The sequence below is a fragment of the Amphiprion ocellaris genome, chromosome 20 (assembly GCF_022539595.1).
Source record: "Amphiprion ocellaris isolate individual 3 ecotype Okinawa chromosome 20, ASM2253959v1, whole genome shotgun sequence".
NCBI classification, from domain to species: Eukaryota; Metazoa; Chordata; class Actinopteri; family Pomacentridae; genus Amphiprion; species Amphiprion ocellaris.
Genome location: NC_072785.1, coordinates 19431671 through 19456306, shown reverse-complemented (window position 1 = coordinate 19456306; position 24636 = coordinate 19431671). Strand labels below are relative to the sequence as shown.

At 40.5% G+C, this 24636-nt stretch overlaps 2 protein-coding genes across 2 annotated transcripts in view; both read left to right on the top strand.

The window, feature by feature from the left end:
• Window positions 1-167: 167 nt before the first annotated feature.
• On the top strand, window positions 168-10490 carry qpct (glutaminyl-peptide cyclotransferase). The gene is made up of 7 exons (XM_023271911.3): window positions 168-328; window positions 2835-2981; window positions 4465-4746; window positions 6713-6880; window positions 7480-7579; window positions 9090-9206; window positions 9282-10490. Exons 1-7 carry the CDS (start codon window positions 197-199, stop codon window positions 9449-9451), a joined length of 1116 nt encoding a protein of 371 aa, XP_023127679.1. The 5' UTR covers window positions 168-196; the 3' UTR covers window positions 9452-10490.
• A 2571-nt stretch (window positions 10491-13061) lies between these two features.
• LOC111569642 (connector enhancer of kinase suppressor of ras 3) overlaps window positions 13062-24636 on the top strand; it is a 33411-nt gene continuing 21836 nt past the window's right edge. The window contains exon 1 of the mRNA XM_023271895.3: window positions 13062-13286. Within this exon, the coding sequence (XP_023127663.1) occupies window positions 13235-13286 (52 nt within the window). The 5' untranslated portion in view covers window positions 13062-13234. The remainder of the gene's footprint in view (window positions 13287-24636) is intronic.

Here is a 24636-nt window from a genome sequence, read left to right as displayed (position 1 = left end):
TCTGTGTCAGTGTTGTTCACATACACCGGTGTGGTTTCAGGGAGTACATGAAGCAACACACACACACACACACACACACACACACACACACACACACAGCAGCAGCAGCACAGTGACGTTCTGTGGTTCAGACAGCCCCGGGTCCTCCCTCCTGCCTTTCACATGATCTGAAAGCTCTCACAGAGGAGAGACAGGAATGTGGAACGGAGCGACAACATCGATGGCTGAGCGCAGCCACACTCCCTCCACAATGCGTTTGTTTTACACTGTGGCCGTCTGGGTGGCATTTATCCACTCCACCAACGGCATTCCTTGGACACAAGAAAAGGTAAACAAATAAATAGAATCTGTTTACATTCTGTTTTCTTAAGATACTGTGTCATTCCCAGGCAGGCAGAAATGTGTCTTTAGACGCTCAAAAGACTGGTTTCAGAAGTGAGTGAAAGCATTTATAAAACTTGACATGCATGTACAGTGCTCTTACATTTCCAGTATCAGTACTTTGCCTCTGACTAGTATTAAATGACTAATTAATTATTTGTTAATTGTTAGTGTTTTGTTGTTATCATTTTAAAATATTTGTGTCCAATTTTTCTGAATAATTTTGTTAATTTAATAATTGCAAAGGTGGAAAATTGTGAATTTCAGTGTGCCAGTATGTTTGTTGTGTTGTGTGTAAACCCTTTTATAAATGGACCTGTACTAAGGCTGCTGTTGTTTTCCTTACATGAAAACAATAACTAGCAACAAGTTGCCAGATGCGTTTTTGTTTCTAATTACACGTAGCGATATATATGAAATATTCATTCCTGACCTTCCACCAGCCCTCCACACTGTGCTGCTTCTCCACACTGTTGTGTAATTCTCCTGAGGCACACCTGGGTATGCCTGGCCATTCATGTTCCTCATTTATGTTCTCTTCTCCTCTTTGCCTAGTTGCTATGGCAGCACAGTCATCGTCATTGATCCTCCAATTGTGGGTCTTGATATTTATAGACCTTAAGTGGACCCCCTTTTTTAACCCTCTCTGAGCTCGGTGAGCCCCAGCTCTATGGAAGCCTATATTCAGCCTGTGTGACCACATAATTATACCGTTTGTGCTGGGTGCCTCTGCACTGCAATTACAGGACTGATGTATTCACTGAACTGGGATTTGGACTGAAAAAAATGTCACTTTGAAGACAGCACTGTGTCCTTTGGGAAATGTTTTTCACTAGTGCTGGACATTTTATAGACAATTAAATGATTTATCTAACAGTGATCAGATAAATGTTCATTTTAGGCCTCATCCTAGATTTGATAACCTCATAATTCTTCTCATTTCAAACACTATTGGAGGGCCTGTTATGGGAGAGGATGGAGCAGTGGAGAACACAGACTCGGGGTTTGACCGGTCTGTGATATTTACCATCAGCTTTTTCAGTCCTGCTCCCCATCCCGCTTTGTTACCAGGACAACCGTGGTTCTCAGCAGGTGAACTTTGAGACCAAATGAAAAAGAGCCATGGGATCAGAGGATCAATACGTTTTTTTAGACTGTGACTGTAATTTGGCATTTATGGGTTTGACACTTGCAGCTTAAAACTTGAATCCAGATCTAAATTTCCAATCTCACAAACCAGCTAATTTGCTTCTATTTCTTACTATCATGTTTAGAAAGTATTTCCTCAAGCAAAAGAGAGTGATCACATGTTAACGTATGCCCTTCTTCATCCTGCTTCTGTATTCACTGTATCCTTTCGTTGTATTTGAAGCCACTCAATCAATATGCCTTCACACAGCCCTAATTGGCTCTTGTGTCCCTGGAGGCGTTTTTAACAACTCATATACAGTAGAACACTGTTTAATATAACAGCATTACCACAGGATCAACAGATTAGGAGTTTTAAGACAAGAAGTCTTGTCATTTCTGAGCAAGTCAAATTATAATATCTGACTATGACTATGAAGAATATTCTCCTGAGATGTCCCCAGGATATGTGGACTAAGCATAGAGACTCTCAATTCGATTTTGTCACAATATGCAGGATCATAATATAGCAATTATGCAATGCTCAGTCCATTTTAAGACAATCGTCTGTGATACATTACAATATCTGTGCAACTGCACTAGAAAAAACACCCTGGAACAGGCAAAAAGGAGGAATTCTGTATTTATCCACTGCATTGTGGGGTCAGTGTTTGTGTGTACCATTATTATTAAACTTCAAAAACACATCAATTCCATTAAGTAACTCTCTGATTTGCTTTCCCTGTTTTTCTGTCTGCACTGTGTGCCATTTTCCCCCAGTCAGTTTCTTCTTCTTAACTGCAGGTTACTTAAGGTTTGCTCACGTTGGCATCAGCACAAGTATTCATGACTCTAATAAACTGGTCGTAGGAACCTGTTTGGAGTGCCTGCATGTACTTGACACCAGTGCATAGATGAAGTGCAACAAGACATTATGATATGGTATATTGCTGCGTCATTATTTTGTCCCATTCGTAATCTGAAACACTGAAATTCAAAAATTCCCCTGTTAGTTGGCTTAAGGAGTTTTAACTGATAATGTGGCAACTGATGTGTCATTCACGTCGTTACTCAACTTAAATGCGTCATAGCAAGACTTCCCCCTGCTCTTATTAAAGACTTGTTGATGTGAAACTGAGCCATGGCAAACACTTAGCGATAATAGATTGCTTAATTAGCAGAATATCACAGTAATCCGATCACAGTGCTGACATTTATCAGCAATATGATCAGATTGCACCAGTTTTTAATTGCTCACTTTCCTTTCTAAATAGTCATTGAACTGATTGTGTGTCATCTTGTTTGTTCCCACTGGCCCTGTGCAGCTCCATCACAGAGCCATCACACTCACACAAGATGAGATCAGTACCGCCCTATCTCACACTGATCTGGAGCAGATGTGGCAGAGGGACCTGAGGCCACTGCTGGTTATCAGGTATCCAGGATCTGCAGGCAGCCAGGCTGTGCAGGACGTAAGTGTATCATCTGAGAAGAGATAACATCTTGGTGATGTTATCTACAGACATGCCTCTGATTCCACTCTTAAACCATTAAATTTAGTTTGTTGCTCCACCCCAAGATTTATTACATGCAACATTTATTTACTCATCACTGTAGTCTATATAAAAAGAGTGGATGGGTGTCTCCAACAGTGAGATTTGGCAGGCACAGTTTTCTGTTTCTTCATAAAGCCTGAAATGGCATCATATACCACTTCCTTATTAAACTAGTCCCGCACACATTTTTTTCTATTCATTAAAGTGACTCTGTTGCTCAAAGTCCTGTGTGCAAACACTAAGTAGTTTTGTGCTGCACACAAATTAATTAATTAAATTACAACGCCCCTTAAAATGTAATATACTTGTACCTATAGATAAACTCGTGAGTCCAAAGCAAACTATTATTGAATGTAACTGTTTTTAACTGTGTTTTAGTAGTTTTTTTTACTTTGTTGATCTTACTGAATTCTCAAGATTTGTAAAAAGATTGAAAAAAATGCATAAATAAAAGAAATATATTACGACTAGACCGCTTTAGAATACAGAAACATTTCTACATCGATCAGCTGCAACATTAGAATCAAAGACAGTTGAAGTGAATGACACTGATCATCTCATTTCAATGTAATCTTCTGTTAGGAAACCTTCACTCCTGGCATTCAAGTGACTGTTACTCTGACATGTAGCACCTAAACATTACTACAGACCAAAGCAACAGCTCTCCCAGCAATAGCAGTCTCCACCTATGGGGCAATGCAATCACAAAAACTGTTCAGGAATGGCTTGAGGAATGCGACCAAGAGCCCCGGGCATCTACTTAGCTTCCAAACCAAGATCTAAATGAAACTGAGCATTTGTGGGATGCACTGAAACAAGCCTGATTGACAGAGGCCTCATCATACAACCTACAGCACCCAAAGGATCCACTGCAAATGTCTCGGTGTCAGATACCACAGGACACCTCCAGATGTCCCATGACCGTGTCCTGACAGGTCAGATCTATTATGGCAGAAACAAGTGGGATCTACACAGCTTTAGGCTGATGGTTGTAATGTTGTGGCTCATCTGTGTATGAGCATTTAAAACATATATCTTTCTTATGAAATGTTATCTGTCATGTCACACAAATGGCAACAAAAATGCCAAAATCCTGTTACTTTTACCTCGTGTAAAAGATAGTATGTTTGTGGTGCTATCATGACAGCTAAAGTTGCACTGCTTTGCACAAGTTGTGAGTCTTCCATGCTTCATCTCTTGTGCATAGTCAATACCTACATTTTAATGTCATCACAAATTGATGTTTAACCCCTAAAATACGAAACAGTTCAAAATCAGGAATGTTTATTTTTCACAAGTTTAATGATCACAGGCTTGTTTCAGCTAATTAGTGAGGTAGTGATCAGGTGAAGTAGGGGCCGATTCTCATTACTGAGAAGTTACCTTTGTGTGTCCACAGCACATCAAAACAACCCTTGGTTCCCTTGGAGCAGGCTGGGAAGTGACAGAGGATAAGTTTATGTCACAAACACCCTATGGCCCTCTGCCCTTCACCAACTTAATTGCCACCCTCAACCCTTCAGCAAAGCGCCGCCTGGTTCTAGCGTGTCATTACGACTCCAAGTACTACCCACCACAGTGGCATGGAAGGGAGTTCCAAGGCGCCACTGATTCTGCCGTTTCCTGTGCCATGATGTTGGAGCTGGCACGAGCCCTGGATGAAGAACTGAAAGCCCAGAAGGTACACATCTAACTTAAAGCTACAACGCAGAATTGGTCAGAATGATAAATGATACAGGCATTTCAGTGATAGTTTAGTCATTTGGGAGGGTGTAATGTGTTTGTGTTTTTGTGGTTGTGGCCAGCTCTGACTTGAGTGTGGCTGTGAATCACAGGGAGGTCATACAGCAACAACCCAAAGGGGTGAAAGGTATTGGAAAAACACCACCTGACTTTTGGTAAGCAGGAACTCATATTAGAGTTGTTTTTTTTTACTAGATCTTCTTTGCATCACTCAAACATAAAAAACGATATCACTTCAAGTTAACTTACAAATGCTGGCATGTATACTTGAGGAAAGAAGGAAGCGTAAACAATATATCATTTAAATAATAAATGCTGTTCTATATTTTCCTTACCGACACATGATGTCTTCAAATGGCAAAAAAAACAGGCTGTGCTAGTCTGTTTCTCCGTATTTGTATGTTCCGTTTCCTGCCTGCAGCACTTTGATGCAGTCACAAATGTACAGTTTCAGTTTCAAAAAGACAAAGGGATTTCCATCAAAACATCTACATGCTGCTTTTAGCAAACAATACTAAAACCAGACACTTGGTTATGGACTATTTTAGTACACATCCCTGTATGGTAATACAGAAACCACTGTGTATGTTTATTTTCATGAAGAAACACAACACCCAGGACACCAGCATGGCTCATCAATACGTTTTTAATGACACACTATGGCACTCTATATGATTTATCAAGCTTTGCTGATACCCACTACGCTTCTGTTCATCCACCCGGAGGCTTTACCTACCTTATCATGTGGAGGGTCGCAGGGAGGTTAAGCCTGTCACAGCTGACACTGGGTGGATACCTGGACAGGTCACCAGTCCATCACAGGACTAACACAAAGAGACAGACAACCATGCATGATCACATCACATCTACCACCAATTTAGAAACGGCAGTTAACTGAACAGGCATGTCTTTGGACTGTACCTGGAGTAAACCCATAGTCAGCACAGGGGGAACATGCAAGCTTTGCATGCTATACTTAATAAAATTAATTATAGTTGTAATAGAGAATTGTTGAGAAAAAAATAGAATTTTGGCCGTAGCATTTCATTGAGTCACAACAGACATGCGATACATAAAAACAGGAAAAGTACACATTTAATTAATTGCCGTTAACGAAGACTGTATTCCATATAGGCGTGCCAGATCCAGGACCCCGGTGTTGTATGTGCTTGGTTATTAGGCAGACTTTCTGGGCCACTTACTGAAACAGGGTTATTGCTAATTTCAGCCGTGTTTTTTCTGAATGTCTGCTGTGAAAAAGTTATAAATTTTTTGTAAATAGATGAAAAACACACACTTTGTAGGTAAAAGCCTAAATATAAATAGCTTTTAATATTAAGTCTTTGATTAATTAGTCAATCATCAATCTGCAACTGTCCACTTTTGAACATAATGTTAATTGCAGTGGCAAAAATTTCAAACGCTGAAAATTTTGGTTGTTTCAAAGCAATTGATGCAAAACTCCCACCAATAATGTTTAATTGTTCCCCATCCTCTTGATGCGCGAATTAAACATTAGCATTCATGTGGCTCGCTCCACTGCCCTTTCCCTGCTTCACAGTTGAGCTCCGACGCCTCTCTATTGGGTGGACAGTGACAGTGTCTGTGACGGGGAGATCAGCCAAGGGACATGTTTATCAGACTCAGCTGTCTGTCACAAAGGTCACTGAGGGAATAGGAATCACCCTGAATACAGATACAATAGGTGGCATGGAGGAGGACACATGTCACAGCTGATAAATCACATGGCAGATATTGTTAGTTTAGTTTAATGAATGAAACTAATTCATAAAAGCAATATATGCAAGTACAGTAATATTGCACATCTCTAGCTTTTTTGTGTCATGACCACTAGATGGAGGCAGAAGTCTTGGAATTGAAGTTTCTTCTCGCCACCTATGCAGACCTCCAATCCTGACTTGACCCTGCAGTTACTCTTCTTTGACGGAGAGGAGGCTCTTTTCCAGTGGACGCCCACAGACTCCCTGTACGGCTCTCGACACCTGGCCCAGAAGATGGAGATCACCCCACATCCTGCAGGAGCCACGGACACCAACCAGCTGCACGGCATAGTACACATCACTTCTACTCAGCCTTCTCTGTCCAGACTATCCGGGATTAGCATAATCACTTAATCACACTCCAGATCATCCTTTTGTTAGCCCACCTCAATTTCAGCCCAATCTGCTTAGCCCTGATCTCCTTTAACACACACAAACACCTTCAAAAGGGAGTTCTTAAATAGTTTTGTTGTTTCAAAGAAATCTCAAATCACAAAAACACCCGTTTTCTAATCCTGGAGGCTTGGAAGGCTTGATATGGAACATCGTTAATTATAATATGATGTCATGGTAACTGGTATCCTATGTTTCTGTATCTTAGCTATGGAAGGATAGCACAACTGTTTATTAAAAATGGAGACATCCTGTGTGCACAGATAGAGATAAAGCAGACGCTATCCAGGGTGTGTGAACATGTGTGTGTGAATGTAGTACGGCAGCTTGTGTGTTGTGGAGATAGTGTGATGTCAGAAGGCCACACCGTAAAGCAGCGCTACTAAGGAGTGATTCCTATGGGAACAGGCTTCTATATCCTCCGGCAAGAGTAGAAAAAAACCTTCTCATGAGAGCTCACCAACGCTGTCTGCCCCTCCCTGCCTCTTCTCTTCCAGGATCTGTTTGTGTTGTTGGACCTGATCGGTGCCCCGAGCCCTCGCTTTGGCAACCAGTTCCCCAGCACGACACCTTGGCTTACCAGACTGCAGAGCATTGGTGAATAATAAACTATTTACTATCATTTTGATACAATATAGGTGTGTCACAAACCCATGTTTGTGCCACACCTGTGTTATTGAAGGTGTGTCACAAACAGGAGTCACGCTCATCATTAGTCATAAGTACAGTAGTCGTGTTAGTCATCATCATATGGAGGCCAGTGTGGCAACAATGCTGACAGTCAAATTATTGCATTTACAATGTAAATCATTTTAGGTTTATTCAGTTTGGTAACACAAGTTTTCCTGCTTAAAAATATGAGTTAACTGAATTTATGAGTTTTGAAATGTAAAACCTAATATATTAAGTTGAATCAGCTGTGTAGTCTCTCAATTAATATGATCATTACAGACTTGCATTACTTTTATTACATCATTATACACTGCCATTCAAAAGTTTGTGGTCACTTAGAAATGTCCTTATTTTTGAAAGAAAAGCATTTTTTTTCTATGAAGATAACATTACATTAATCATAAGCACAGTCTAGACATTGTTAATATGGTAAATGTCTATTTTAGCTGGAAACGGCTGATTTTTAATGGAATATCTACATAGGGGTACAGAGGAACATTTCCAGCAACCATCACTCCTGTGTTCTAATGCTACATTGTGTTAGCTAATCGTGTTGAAAGGCTAATTGATGATTAGAAAACCCTTGTGCAATTATGTTAGCACATGAATAAAAATGTATGCAAAAATGTATGTATGTATGTATATCTATGATATTTTCTCAGTTTAAGAAGTCAGTTCTCCAAATGCTGAATTGATTTCATACCTAAGACAGCGTCTGAGGCTGCTTCGGGTTACTTAGTTATGTAATGCATGAACATGGGTAGGGACTAAATTCAATACTTCCTCATGGTTAGCATTGTTTTCATTATTTTGTGGAGAAGCAGCCAGGAGTTTACACATCTTCAATGACACAGAGCATGCCTTCATAATAACCGGGCTCTTCAAGCTACAAAAGAAGAATCTCTTGAGAGTTTTAGCTCTCAAACAGTGCATGGTGTGAAGTATTCTAGTTTGGATTCTTTAAAAGCCTGATTTAATGATCGATTCACCTCTTCAACTCATCATTTGAATTCATAAGACCTCAAATCAGACAACTAAAGCTTAAAGGTTATTTGAACATATAAACTATATATTTTTGGTTGAGCTAACCTGAAATTTAAAAAAAATATATTTATTTACATTAAGTTAACAAGAAAATACCAGTTAGTTCTGCTAAAATCCTGTTTAATGTTTTACAGTGCGTGTGTTTGCCACACTGTATCCTTTACTTCTTTACTGCATTAGCAACATTTGAACCAAAATATAATAACAGTCGTGGGATTGTTTGCTCTGCAGTGTTGATGAAAGCTGATTAAATTATATCCACACAGCTCTGGTAAAGCACATCAGTTATTTCTTGACTTTGAAGCCAATAAATATTACTTGCAGATGTTTTTTTTTTTGTTCTTTCTTTAAACTAAACTAACAGATCCACCTTTTTACTCTTTACCCTCAGAAAAACGTCTACAGTCAATGAACCTGCTTGCGGATCATCCCAACAGTGTGGAGTATTTCTGGCCTAACCAACCTGTGGGCAGCATACAAGACGATCACATTCCGTTCCTGAGCAGAGGTATACACACCGAGAAACACAGCAATGATTGCACTCGGTGCGTTGGCTGATCCTCATCCTGTGCCTCTCTGTCAGGTGTTCGGATCCTCCACCTCATCCCCTCCCCGTTCCCGTCCGTGTGGCACACGTTTGATGACAATGAGCAGAACCTGGATCGTGCCACCATTGGAAACCTCAACAAGATCCTGCAGGTTTTTGTTCTGGAGTACCTCAACGCCAGACCCACTGTTCCTTCAAACCCATAAAATGTTATGTAAACCTCCCAATGTACTCTTCGTCTTCTCTCACTTTACTGTAGTAAAAATCCGCAGGTGTTACTTTTGGGACTGAAAAAACACACGTCATTGACTCCTATTTACATATCAACACACTCCTTGGTTTAATGATTAAGATGAGAAACTCTGAGTCCCCACTCCAGAGAACATTTTACACAGACAGTATATTTAGACATACTTCTTGTCATCTACATGGACAAGTACACTTTTCTTTTCAAAGTTTACATCTGAGTAAAGGTTTATATTTTGTCTTTTGTGAGTAATATGACATTCATTTTATTTTCTAATGGCTTCAGGAGAGAGGCTCAGACTTCTAACTTAAGTTTTCTCCCCAGCAACAAGATCAGCACACAGGATCTTCAGTGTATTTTTCACTACACTGCTCTCTTTATATCAGCCTAAGGCCCTCATTTACACAGTGAGGAGGCATCTGAGTCTTTTTCTGCCTCAAAGAGGGAGAAAAAGAGCAGTGCAGAGTGAAAAAATCAGTTCAAATGAAGATTTTCATAGCAACATTTTATTATATGAAGGCATTGCAAGTCCAAACTAGATGATGATTTCGTTATGAATTGCTTTGGGAACAAATTAAGCCTGAAAGCACTTGCTTCGAGTCATATAGTGATATCAAGGAATCCCTGATCTGTTGTGTTGTGTGAAAGATATAATATGGCCACCCACACAGATATTCCCAAACATACTGGCGACGCACATGAGATGGTGCAGAGCATTTCCTCTCCTACAGTAGATCTATTCGGTGTTTAGAGAACAAACGCGTCAGTGGCAGGAAGAGGGGGGTTCATCTGTTCTAAAGCAATATCTTCAGCTCTTTATATCCTACCATCTTACATAGTGAAGTGGATAACTTCCTGTGCTGATGTTTCATGTGCCCACCTTTGTTTATTTGACATTATTGGCCTGAATTTAATGTAGATGCTGGAAATAATATACACTGCCAAAACTGGACGTCCTATATGCTGAGACCAAAATAAATGTTGATTCAGAAAACAAAGGAGATCATGCTGTGTTTGCTTGTCTTTACACATCTTTGTTTTAGTGTTGGGAGCCTGGATCCTGCTCTGAAGCCTGGTTCTTGTGATGGAAGAACCATAAGGAAGCGTGCTACTTTTTTGTAATTTTTACCTGATTTGCCAGTTAGGTTCTGCCAGTTTTGCATCATGCGCTCAGGCCTTTCCCTCCTCTCTGAGACCAAACACTCTTTCCGTCCGTCTGTCTCACCCCAACAACAATCCTATGATTCCCTTAATCCTATCAGGAGGCCCTCCCCTGAATTCCACACCACCTAAATCCCCTTCAGTCCAGACCACTCCCATGAAAAGCTTACACAGTGTTGATCGCGTTTGTTGCAGGGAGAAATGTTTGCGATGCCTGGCAACAATTTATACAAAGATAGTGTACATCTTGTCTTAAAAGAGATTAAAAGCATAACTACGTAAGGGCCATTAGTCATCCAAGATTACTATGTGCTGTACGTGTGTGCTGTGTAATTTCCACCCAAAAAGATATAGAAGTCCCTTTGCTTTATTTCTTGACTTTATACTTTGTTGATTACGCTCATCCTCAGGCAATTTATTATTTTTTTCTCTTTGTGTTATACTAAATATATTTTCTATAAACCCTTACTTTAGGCATTTTACCTGTCATTTACACCGAAATGATGCAGCTCAGAGATGGTAAAAAAAAAAAAATCTTCCTTCAACTTCAATCTAAAGAATGGACTTATTCACACACTATCTTAATTCAGTTCAACGAGCAAGAAAGCCGGCAGGTTCAAGCAAGAAAGAGAAGGAGAGCCAAAACAAAAGTTGTATAATGCTGTGTTGTGGCTTCCAGTATGTCTGTGACAGCAAATTGATGCATGCCCAAGTTTAATAACAGCGGAGCTTTAATCTGCAGCTGATTACAGTGCAGAGCACACAACAGCTTCCAGCTGCACAATAGAGGAGTGATGGGTAGGGCCGGGACTCTCTCCCATGCAAGGTGTGTTTCAGACAAAACAATGAGCAAGCAAGGTTACTTTCTCTGTAAGGTTGCTTGACTTTGAAAAGAGGCTTTGTAAACTGCAAAACTTTACAAAGCCTCATGATAAAGGCACATAACTACAACTTGAAACAGTTCCAGCACTACACAGACATATAGCAAAGGCACCAAGACTTTTTCAACCAAAGAGTTTTTTTTAAACTCCCTGAGCACCATTTTTAAAAACACAGATTATGCGTAATGCGACCTTTATGTTTTCTGTTCATTTGTGTAGCAGCCACCTGTTGCAGTGCCGTAAACTCACAGTACCAGCTGCTCTCAGCGAAGCAAGTCTGAGTCAAGTTACATAGTATATATCTCTGTATTAGTCATGACCATGGAAGTAGGATTTAGTTTGGGCATGTATGAACTGATGATACACGATGATGAATGAATTAATCATTCGCCGCTTATTGTCACTGTCACTGGGGGAAAAAACACCAAACAAAACACTTCAACACACCCCAAATAACATTTTTTTTGCATTCTGACATTCGAACAGAGCATTCTATCTGTGAATAATTTAAAGAAAAAAAATTAAGGCAATAGTACTTTTTAAATTCCTCATCGAAAATTGAATCCCGAGTGCAACAGACTTTTTACAACAAGAAATCCAGTTTAATTGAAATGATGTTTTCTACATAAGTTAATGTGAAGTGTTATTGTGAGAATTTGTGTAGTCGAGAACTGCATACATACTATACGACTTGCAAAGAAGCAAGTTACCATTAGAGAGCAGTAGTGAGTCATATCGAGTTTAGTGGAAAGAACAAGTGTCAACTACTTCTGTTGTTTTTCTCATATGATAAACATAATATTATACATTGGTGACTGCAAATATGATTGAACAACAGCAAATGTCACACCAGTGTCTTATAAATAAGGCATCTGCTTTGTGTTATTAGACCCATGAATACAAACAAATAAGAGCAGGATCATGCATAGATATTCATCCATTAAAATTCAGCTGACAGATTTACTGTACAATAATCTGTGTGTTCTTGCACAACTCCTTTTGCAGGAGCAGTTTAATGTAAACTCGGGAACACACCGTTTGTTATATTCACGCCTCCACTTTCAAATGAGGGCGGTGAACACACAGGAACTACCTACATCACACGCTATGTTCAAAGACTCTCTGTAAAATCCACTGTCGGTGCACCGAAGTGGCAAATAAAGCGGACTGGCAATGGTTGTGGATAGAGGTAGTTGTAAAATAAGCTGCTACATAATCAACAGAAAAATACTTGATGTGACAAATGAGGGGGAAATGCAACATGGGGTAAATTAGGTTCGATAAGCATGCACTATTGGGAATGTGTCTGTGTAAAATCATGAAAAATAAAATATTATTAACATTAAAATACAATAAACTTCGAGTTTCTGTTTTTTGGTGTCTCAGTGAGACAAGCTGTCTCAGGGCTTCCTGGTTTGTGATTTGTGGGCACAATTAGTGGCTAATGGTGATTTTCCCCAGTATTTCCGGAAGCTCCTGAATGCAGCATAAATCCCAGCCGGGCGGTGAGGAGCTGAGGGGGATTTCAGTCCAGCCTCCAGTCATCATGCGGGAGTACACAGGAGTTTAGAGAGTGAGCTGCAACACACGGACAGCACTGAGCTGCTGAGAAGAATGTGACAGAAAATTATTTCATTTCCACATTAGCGTCGCTAGATTTTTTATTTTTTTTTTAATCTCACATTTGTCCTGAAGACGCCATGGAGCCGATAACGAAGTGGACGCCGAAACAAGTTGTCGACTGGATGAAAGGTGAGTCTGAAGCACTTTGTGATTTAAATCTGTTGTCACAAACAGAGGCGACATTATCTCGACTTTTAAGAGCTTCCTCTCAGTTTTACTTCTGAGTCTCTCCTCTGTTATCGCCTGCTAGTTTCGTTGAAACTGCCCCTGTGTGACAACATACCTCCACTGAGGCGTTTAACAATAGCTCTGCTTTTTCTTTAACTCTCACTTACAGATGTTAGCAAAGTGTCACCTAGCTAGCTGTGTGAACCTGTCTGCTAAATTGTTGCTTAAAACGTTTTAATGGGCTTTAGTTGGATAAAGCACCACACTCTGTTTTAATAAATGTATAATTCAGTCTTAAATATATTAGTTTTCAAAAGTTTTGAAGTCATAAATCTTGAAGTGAGTAATAGACTTTTACCTGACCGAGATTAGCCAAAGGGTCTCCAATCTAAAACCAGTTTTGCTATCTAACTAGTAAGGAATGACAAATACCACTCACTGAATCACAGCCTATACCCTCTCATTATTTTCATGATCTATTACTGATGTATACTTACTGTTCTGTGGACCCCCCCATTGCAAACTTATAATTATTTGAATGGTTTCACTTATTTTCTGCTTCTTAGTATCTGACAGCATTAAAATCATACTTATTTCAGGCACTGAGAGGAATGTTAGCTATGATAGTGACAACATTTCACTTTGAAGCTCACTTCAGTCACAGCGTAGGTATGTGAAGCGAGGGATGTGGTATGTGAAGCATTGTTTGAAATAGTCGCAGTGATATTATTCCAAACAGAGGGGCTGTGAAGTTTGTGTACATCATCCGGCAAAGTGAGTCATGTGTTGTTTATGTGACCAATGGTGGGACGAAACTCTCACTAAAGGACATTTGGAAACTTCCCAAAGCAAATCTTAGGTGATTTCCATTGCAGACTCCTAATGTGTAACTCATTCCAAGCTCTTTTTTTAGATGCATTTTTTTGGAACTGTAATTGCGTCGTGGCAAATTAACTGCTGATAGAGGCGCCTGCTGGTGATCTTCTATAGCTGGGGAGTTAAAGGGGATTGTGGAGGGGTTAGTTTCCTCGTGCCCTGTGAAAAGAGTCCAGCCGGGGCAAGCATGGATGGAGGATTAGTTGTCTATACAGGCTCCATGGCTGTCAATCTCCTGAAAAACTGACTCAGCAGTTGTCCCTGTTGGTCCTAACCATTGGATTTGCAGACCCCTGCAAACACAGTACAAGTAAAGAACTAACCACCATGGGAAAATTTCATACACACTTTTCACATAAAAACACTGAATATCGAAGAAGGGGGTTGACTTGCATGGGACACTTCAAACCAAATTATAGGTCGTGGATAAATGCTAGGTTGTCCTATCATTGTTGACATGTTTAGACATATTTAGAAGTGGTTATTAAAGTTTTGTCTTTACACTTGAGATTTAGCAAATGTGGATTTTGCAGGCTTTTGAGTCCAGCCCCAAAATCTTGCTTTCCTCATTGTGGTCTGGTTTGGCTAAATAACCATTTGCTGTAGTTAGAGGTGTTGTCAGTGGGTGTACACTACAATTACTTTGCAAGCAAGTTGATCTGCCTTAAAGCAGCCAGAGCCACTGAACAAATGAAGCGCTTGTGTAAATTTCAACCTGCGGCGCTGCTTATTGATGTCATTTAAACCATTTCAATCGATTGGTCCTGCTTCCAGCTGCACAACATAAGTCTCAACGGATGTTGTCAAGAAAAGACTTGGTGTTGTCCTTGCTGACCGCTGTACAGTCCACAGCCACATCATAGCATGTAACCGCTGATGCTATTTGGCTGAAGAATAACTCATGTAATCCTTTCATACCAAAGCCAAGCAACATTAGACTGAAATCAAACCCGTGCCGAGAGCTGGGTCGTGGCCTCTTGTTGACCTGTTCACACCAACGGCAAACACCAGTGTTTGCAGAGTTGTTGTGCCTGTGACAGAAGTCAAATTAAAGTCCCAGGAAGCACTGTATGTAGGCTTTTACTCTCTTTTGCCTCAGGTTGTTTTCCTCAGTAGGACAAGGGCTGGTTCTTGTGTATTGAGACTGTTGTTAATCACTTGCATTGTTACAGGGGATCAAGTGGTGGTTGGTGGATGTTTATTGCCAGTGAAAGGGCGTTTGATTCCTTCCATTTAAACACTGTTGTGTTTTTGTTTTGGGACTGAAGATGCCCTGAAGCACATTTCCTTCACCATAAGCTCTGATCTTCCAGCTGGACCTGTGGTGTCGTGTGATTGGTATGCCATATGTCATGTGTGGAACTAGTTACCCTGGGGGAAATATGCACTCTCTTAATGAGAGGACAGAGGGCAGGATGTATTGTATTTTCAGTTTTGTGACACTTTAAATTAAATTAGGGTTAGATTTGAGCGACTGCGTCCAGTGACATTAATACAGTGACCCACATACCCATGTTAACAAAGTCAAAAGTTTAAATCAGATGCTGCAAGTCATTTTCCAAATATAGTCCTGAATCCACATGCTTGAGTTGAGACGGGCTGGCAACATTCAGGGAATGTTTAGCTGTCCGACGCAGCTGAATAGTTTCTCATTCACCAAATGCACTTGGTTTTTTTCACTCCCCACTCGTCCACATTTTAGTTACTGAGGTTACAACTGCCAGGTTTTAACAAGGCATCGCAGACATGTAAACCTGTCCAGCTACTGTCTGACTGCATGGTTTTTGTCCAATTCTTTAACAGGTCCAGACTTTGCAGTTCAGCAAACACTGGATCCCTGCCAGCATTTTCTATACTTGTATACTGGCCTAATCAAGTTTCAAAGTTCTGAATCTGGAAATGGATTAGGCATGAGAATTTTAGCGATGGGTTTATTTAAAGCAAGAGGTCATGATTATAATGCTGATCAGTGGCTATTTATCAGCTAACCCTGTCAGACCCTGTTTGCTGCACATTTCTGCAATGAGCTACAGTTGCAGATGTGTGTCTTGAACATGATCAACCAGGAGTCTGGCCCGAATGGTTCAATGCACACTGAACACATTGAACTCCATGTTCAAGGGTGTTTGATGTCATGTGTATGGAAACAGTAGTAGCAAGGGTGTGTGGGTGTGACTGTATCATGCCTCTCAAGTAGCACCAACGTGCCAAGTAGGCAATTAGCTTGTCAGAGAGGCGACAAACACGGGCTGAATGTGCTTTTGTCTTTGACCAAGTATGTGCCTGGAACCTGCCTAACCCTACATATGCTCAGTGACTTTACTGATGGGGGCCTTCAGTTGCCTTATCTATAGAGATGATAGCAAGGTGTGGGCATTGACAGCTAATGATCCTTATCTGGCTAAACACTGACTTCCTAAACAGCAGTGTGAACAGACGCTGTGCAGACACTTCACCCTTAGTAAGGCATCCGCTGCCCCTGTTTTAGTGCTGCTCTATCAGGCAAGTGGAGTTCTATGTTTGGATAACCACCACAGTCATCATTAATCCATTTTAGCAACCCTTATGCTGTAGAGGCTGTGTGTCTATGCATCAGGGAGAACGGGTGTCAGATTAATGCAAACATGTTCTCTAGGAATCAGCAGAAATCTGTATGCCGCCTGTAGCAGCCTCGCTTATAACAGGAAGTCACAAGGTAAAATAATTTATTTAGCTGAATGTCTTTCTTCCATCAAAGTTTAAACTCATTTCTTTTGTCAATAACTACTTTCCAGACATCAAGTCATGCAGCTTTTAAAATTGACCATTGTTCCATTGATGGGAAGCTAACTGTGTTACTTTTCCATAGAAAATAGCCTTTAGAGTTCAAGGGAAGTGCTGTAAGAGGATTCCCTCTGGGGAAAGGTTACTGAAAGGGCTTGCTGTGGTTTCGTTGCTGTTGAAACCTCCGCGGCCTGTTTCTCACACGGCCTGAGCATCCCAGCCTTATAGCCGCAGGAGCTCCAGCATATGGGGACTGCTCGATAAATCATCAATTGTTAATGGGACTGTTCTAATCTAGTGTTGAGGAGACGAAACTAGAGCATGCATTTTAATCAACATTGGAGCATAGTGGTTGAAAGTTGCTACCTACTTCAGCTTCAACAGCATCTGGAGAAAGACTATGCAATAATTAATTTCAAACCAAATTTGCAATTTGAAATGATGCAATCAGTAAATTGCACAGACTACAGTTTTGGATATTAGGACATTATGCAGTGGATGCAACTCAAGGTTTATTACCTTTATATTATTACCCTTCTAAATTCAACTGCAGAAAGTGCAATACTGCAGGTCACAAGAATGACCTACATGTTTCAGTGTTGACATTGTTCACAGAAAGGTCCTGTGATTATCTTTTAGAAATCAGCATCATTTTATTGATTATTACTAAATTTATTTAACTCACAGTCACAGCTTTTGTGATAATTGTTCCATCTTCTATCTCCCCCTTAGTCAGTACAAGTTGGAAGCAATTTATATCATCAAGTTCTCATCTTTGTGTTGGAATACATTTAAAATTTTGATTGTATCTCATGTGATAATGCTCCATCACAGGTTTGAAATAAGTTACACAGTGAATATTGAAACAAAATGTTACTTTAAATGATATTACGAATCACAGTATGTGCCAGAAAGAAAAAAATAATTGCATATTTCCCCCTAAATCAGTCAGCCCTTGTTCAGACAGTATAGAGTACTAATCTTTCCTGTGTACAACACTTACAGGCCTGATGATTTTTACCAGCAAACCAAAGTCACTTTGCATTTGCATGTATATCAAACAGGTCTTGTCACAGTGCCAGCAGAGATGACTAAAGTGTCACCTCATATCCTAGCCAACCTGGGCTTGAGCAGTTTGCTTTTCATTCAAATCTAAAATGTGAAATGCAAATCTCCCAGATGATCTCAGCTTAGAACCTGCAAGCCGTTTGGCCTCAGTCTTCCCTAAGAGCATTGGCTTGTGAAGTGCCTTGTTTAAGTCATGGGAGTAAAAGCTCCAACCTGAGGTGGTGTAGTGGGTGAAAGTATAAATGCAGGTCACATGATGGCTGACCTACCACAAGGGGATGACAGGTGTAAGCCCATACTGACTGGTATGTCATAGGTATGCCTGTATACATACTCTGGCAGTCTTGTGACTTAAGTTTTCAATAAATTAAAGTCTTAAATTGCTCCTGCACTAGTTCCATGCATGTGCAGTGATTTAAACTCAGAAGGAAAAAGGAAGTGTATGGCTGTGTTATTAATGCTATCAAAGCACTGCTAATGTATTTATGCTCAAATAACCACAGAACATGAGAGGAATGCAGTAACTGCTGTTTTTTCTTCTACCAAACCAAACCAGCGGCTCTGTGAATGAGCAGTCAAAACAGGTCACACATGTCCTTTGTTGCATTTGGGGCCACCAGTTGCTTTTAACGGATTTAAAATTCAAAGGCTAGTCAGGATGATAGTCCCCCCTCGCCGACTAAATGCACACAGAGCTCTTTCACCTTGCCACCTGCTCACACTGTAATGGAGTGTAATGTCATTATGAATATGAAGTGAGAGTAGTTTTATGAATTGTTACCCACTTTTGAGTTTAGCTGGGCACTTGGAAAAGTGCCAAATCAGAGCTTGTTTAGTGCATGTCCAGACTAGTCCACATTTTCTCAGTCCTCCACAGAGACTGGCTGAATTCCTGTGCAGCAGTTCTCACAGTTTAAAAATCACCGTCCCTGTAGGAAATACAACCTTATAGCTGAACAATAAGATCATTTGCTTACTTCCATTTTGCAATCTACTCTGTTTATGTTTGTATAATAAATTTGTGCAGGTGTCACATTAATATACCATGCAGACTGTTTGTAGGTCTCTGTGCTTATATCTGTGTTTTCACTTGCCTGTGATCTCTGTTTGTGTCTGTCAGGTCTCTCCTCTATGGTTACTTTACAGAGCGCTGATGCATAAGGCCACTATAATGGGCTAGCCTGTGTTTTCACAGCATTGATGGTGCATTGATGAGCCCCCAGGCCCACTATCATTATGGCTTCATGTTCCCTGAATGGATGGATGGAAGTGTTTATTTTAAACAGGAAACTAAAAAAACACCTGGAAGACTAAAAAAAGGAAGCTCCATACTCTCTTTGCGATTGTTTGTATTTGGTTTTCCGTGTAGCTCTACAGCGCACAAAGGTTTATATTGTATTGTTTTTGAAAGATCATAAAGCTGATAAGGTGAGACAGTTGTTCCAAGCTTCTTTTTTTATTTGGCTATGGCTGAAAATCATCTAGGGATTCCTCAGAATATTTGACAGCAGTGACATTATACGTATTGTACACTTTCAGAGGATTTTTTTTAACTTTCTGGCCATTTTACTCTGTATTTCCTTACGATAATCAAGAAAAACAGCCATTTTTACTCGTTTCCTTGTTCTCAACCAATAGTTAAAGCAGCTAGCATACATCACATTCATAATATGTGCTTTCTTTTGCTGAATTTCACCTTCTCAACCTACCAAACTTAAAATTGTCAGCTGCCTTTTTTTCTTCCAAGGACTAGTACTCATGACATTATCTCGGCTGAAAACCATAGTAAGCTTTTGTTCCCTGGATTTCAACCGAATATGGAGTACAAAGGATATTAGAGCAAATGAGGGTTTTGACTTTGTTTAAAAAGGGAGTGGTGGCTCCTCTTTGAGAGAATTCACGACCTGAAGAAACAATAAAGGGAAGATTCTGTTGATCCCTCCTTTATTTCCATTGGTGCAAACACCTGGGAAAACCTGGTTACCTGCCCTTCATCTTATATTGTATGCAGTATCCTATTTTAGCTGTTTCCAGTCAGTAGCACATTTAGTATTTATGTGAACGTGACTCTTTATTGTATCTGTGAGGGCTGTGATGGAAACCCACAACAGGTGCTGGCAAGACAACAAACAAATGTCACCTGCAGATGGGTGGCAGGTATTTTTAATTACAGAGGAGTGAGTGTGTTTCAGAGGAATCCATCATTGGTTTAGAGCATTGAAATAAAATGTATGGACACCAAAGCCACAGAGTTGGTAGAGCATAACATACATGTGGGTACATGCGTCATAGGTGCCCTGTCTTGGCCTGTGGGTGACACACTGTCATTCACTGCTATCTTTCATTGGAGATGACTCACCATCACCGCTTGCAGCAGGGAGAATAGGATCAGCTGCCTAGTAACGTGTCTCATTGCATAGTTGAAATGTGCCTCTGTTATGTTACGAGGGAATGAAGTGTCATTCATTTTGAGGGAAAGCTAGTGACTTGTGGATTCATGTTGATGTGTCTCCTTTGACATGTAAATGTGTGTTTGTGTGTGTTTTTGTCATTTTTATCAGACCTGTACAGAGAAGATGAACAGACTAATGATGCTCTCAGCCTTTTTGACTCTTGCAGCTTCTTCCACTGACCTGGACACAAGCCAGCTATAAATTATTGGACTGTGGTCTCTGAGTCTGCCACTCTCCCACACACAGCCTCCTCCAGGATCCCCTAAAACCTCCATCCCCCCTCCTTACCCAACCTCTTCCCACTTCCCCTGTCACTATAGTAACCCTAATTTTATTTACAGCCTCAGACAGATCTTGTTGACGGCCATTGTGGCTGAGGGGGTGACCACCAGTAGCAGTTTGCGCTGCCACAGCAAAATGCTGCAGCTGGGTTTAGCCGGGGTAAAGAGCACACTCAGATGTGCGTGTGGACCAGCCAGACTGAGGAAGAGATCTCCGCTGTGCCAGGGCCAGAGATTCACCCACCGTCGGTTTTCATCCAGTAAATCCTCTGCTTGGCTTGGTTTGGCAGCTAAATCTTTCTTTCTACTTTTTTAGCCACGTTTTGTAACAAGATTTGAGTGGGGGGATTTGCCCTCTAGGAGATTTATGGCAATTAGCAGGTTCTTATCCAAAGATGCTTATGGGGCTCTACATTCAGAATGCAGTGAGCGCTACACTCATAGAGGCACCATACGAGCCACTAGGCCAGTGCAAAGCTATCTTTAGTTTAATTAAAGGCTTGTTCTGTCTGTTGTATCTGTCTGTTTCATAAAAGCCCAGTAAAGCATGGTCATACAACAGCATAGTACAATAGAAGTGAAGTTAAATTTGGTTCTGCTAGAAAATGTGCCCACATGCAATAGTGGTAGGATGGCTAGCCCACTATTCCCATGGCAAACTAAATGAGTGGGACTCATTTCCTCCCCCAAACCTTGTACATCTTTATTGTGGTTTCCATAGGCAGCTATTATGGTGCTGGTAAATTGGTCTGTAATAAGCATTCAGGGCCACCCCGGTCATACACCATACATGTGATGGGAAACTACTAAACTGAGATCCCTGTTTCTTCCTCTAACCTTTGTGTCTCAGTGGCTATGATTTTGAGCCTCAGGTTTAGGTTTATTGGACAATGCCACCTCATAAATGTGGTAGTGTCAAGTTTTTTGACATTACAAGTCTTTCTCTATCACTTGCTTTTGCTTCCCCACTTTTTGCCTCTTTTCCTCCATCTCTGTCTCTTTGCCAACAGAACAGTCTTTAATTATAGTTTTTTCTCAGGGCATTGATATATAGGTTGTAACAAAGTGAGTGTTTCTGAAGTTCTGTTGACACAAAAACACTGCTGTTTTTTATGCATCATCCCATCCTCAGTAGTAGCTCTCAGGCCACACAAAGTGAGTTTACTTATTGCTTTAAGATTGAACACCTATTTAATTAAAATTGTGAAAAACTAAACCATCTCAAATTACAAAACAAACTGTATTTATTGTACTGTGCACTTTCAAGACACAAAGACTGTGACTATATTGGGATACTTGTCAACAGGCGGAACCACAACAATATGAACATTGGAGGGTTCAGGGAAGCCAAAGTATTGTGGTGGGTGGAGAGGCAGGAATGAGACGGAGAGGAGGGGGGAAGTAAGAGACATTTTTGAGGTCTTTTTTGCTTTCTTCAGTGGGTGTTTATGCTAGTGGTAACGAGCTGCAGCATGGACAGGCGGCTGACTGGCTGGAAAGTGATGGGTATTTATGTTAGAGGTTATTGCTCCAAGCCCTACACTTACCTGCACAAACTATTACTGGTATTAGCTCATGTCTTCTTCAAGATAGACAAGTGGTTTGATATGCAGTTTTAAAAGCCATATCTTAAATGGCCCTGTGCTTATGCATCCATAAATAAGTCATTTATCTTTGTAAGTGTACAAGTCACCTATATTTTGACTGTACAATGGGCAATTTTACGGCAGACTTTGGCATGTCAAGGCTGGAAGAGCATATGCATATGCAGTTAATGTCCTTAATAAGGACTGCAGTACAATTCAGTTCAGTTTCAGAACCTTGAGCCATTGGCATGGTTCAACAGATCACCTAGAAGAGAGCCATCATTAAAGGAATAATTTTTTAAGAGATGTACTTATTTGCTTTCTGGAAAATATGTTAAATCAATATGTACAAACACTCAAACGAAGTTAGACATGTTGTTAGCCAAAATATTATTCGCTACAATGTTATCTATTACACCTGAGCTTGTCTTACCATGACAAGTTTAAGAATTATGCAGTGAAAAAAAGTCTGTTGCAGGTGCTGAAAACAAAAATCTAGGTCAGTAGTCAACCAAAGAAAATCTTAGTTTACTGATATCAAACCTGGTTGTTGCGCTGTGATACCTGCTGCTTGAAAGTTTACCCTTGACTCAACTTTTGGCCACGTGTGTAAACAAAATGCAGCCACATTGATGACTTCTTCGACCTGGTGTCAGTTAGTTTGCATCTGACTTTTAAGAAGTTCCACCTAACAGTCCCCGCTAGATTGGGCGAATTAAAGTTAAACTTCCAAAAATAATAAATTAATATTGGAACACTGTTAATGAAGCAGTCATTTCTTTATTAAAGTAACACCGCTAATTGTTCTACCAATAAGAATTTGGACAGATGAAAGCATCTCAACCAACCAATTAACCAGACAACCTGGAAACTACAGCCTTATAAAAATTGATTTGAAAAACATTCAAACATTCAATTGCTTTCTAAATGACAGAATAGAAGCTATCTGTGTTGTTGACCTTAAGCCACATATATGGCTTATCCAAACTGACAAAATATTTTATGAATGCAGGTGTGCAAGGAAGTGCTGGCCTTGCAGAAGAATTGAGTTGAACAAGAATTGTATGAATAGTGATCAGTTTCACCCTAAAAATAAGTGATGTTCCAGCTGCAAACTCAGTAACCTAGTGAACCAGTTTTTCAGATTTTCTTCCACAGCCTTAGTTTAAGCAACAACTGTTTTGGTTGCAGCAAGTTTGCACAGACACTCACTTTTGTGCCCGCGGCGATCTGCACATCTCTGTTTTTAGTCTCTCTAAAGTCTCTCCTTGTTTTTCCTCTATCGCTTCATCTGCTTGTGACCACAAGTCATCATGTAGCCAAAATACCACTCATAACCTCCTATGATCTTCTGCTCTTACCAACATCGCCTCCAGACCTGACCTCTCCCCTTAACCCAGTCAATATTAACTGCTGTCCACCCCCCACCCAAACACATTTAAACTTAAAAATCTGACAAGATATCAGCCATGTGACTGGGGTGATGCTAGAGGTGAGGACTAACTGAACCTAAGGGCTGGCACTCATGGTTTCTGATGTGCTTCAACCATGACAGCCCCCTGAACTTTGACCCTTCTCCCCTCATCAGTCATCATCCATCACTCTGTATGAGACAGAGCCGCTTTTGTCTCCTGTGGACGGAATAGCCTCAGCTGCTCTTTCTCACTCAGAAAGCCCACTCGGGACATGTAACTGCTATTTTGTCGTTGTCTGTCTTTAAGATTAGCGCACATGAAGTGAAACACTCTTTGTTAGCTGGAGGAAGCGGTGATAAGATTAAAACATGGGTTGCACACACAGGGTCACAGATAGTTTTGCAGTTAGAGATAGACAGTACTAGAACATGTTGTCCTGGGAATAAACTAGCCTGCATCTTTGCAGCGCTGCAAGAACATTTCCGCAAGTTTTTTTTTAATCTGGTATTTATTCTCCAGACCAATCATCTTATCAGAGCAGTGCCAGTCATTGAAGAACCAAATGCCAGTATCTTGAAACAATCTGGATTTAAAAACTATAAAATAGGATAGGCCTTTTGCTCCTGAACTATGACTTGTTTAGGAGCGAAGAGTCCCATGTAAAGCAACACTCTATACTGTCCACAGATGAGAACACAACAGGCGCGACAGAGAGATGTAGAGCATCATTGTGTAACTCTTATCCCCAGTTCCCAGTGTGTGTACAGGCTTTGTTGTTGTCCTGTGAAGTCATGCATTAGAGGATAGCTTAGCAGTAGCCGAGAGGAGCTTTTTCTTTCTTTTTAATTACAGCACGGCCTGGACCAGCC

Bases quoted from the DNA above. Each gene is read 5' to 3' on its own strand.
- qpct (XM_023271911.3), top strand. From the start codon at position 197: ATGTGGAACGGAGCGACAACATCGATGGCTGAGCGCAGCCACACTCCC. The intron at 7,580-9,089 runs GTGAATAATAAA...CTTTACCCTCAG, and splicing joins TACCAGACTGCAGAGCATTG to AAAAACGTCTACAGTCAATG. The intron at 9,207-9,281 runs GTATACACACCG...CCTCTCTGTCAG, and splicing joins CATTCCGTTCCTGAGCAGAG to GTGTTCGGATCCTCCACCTC.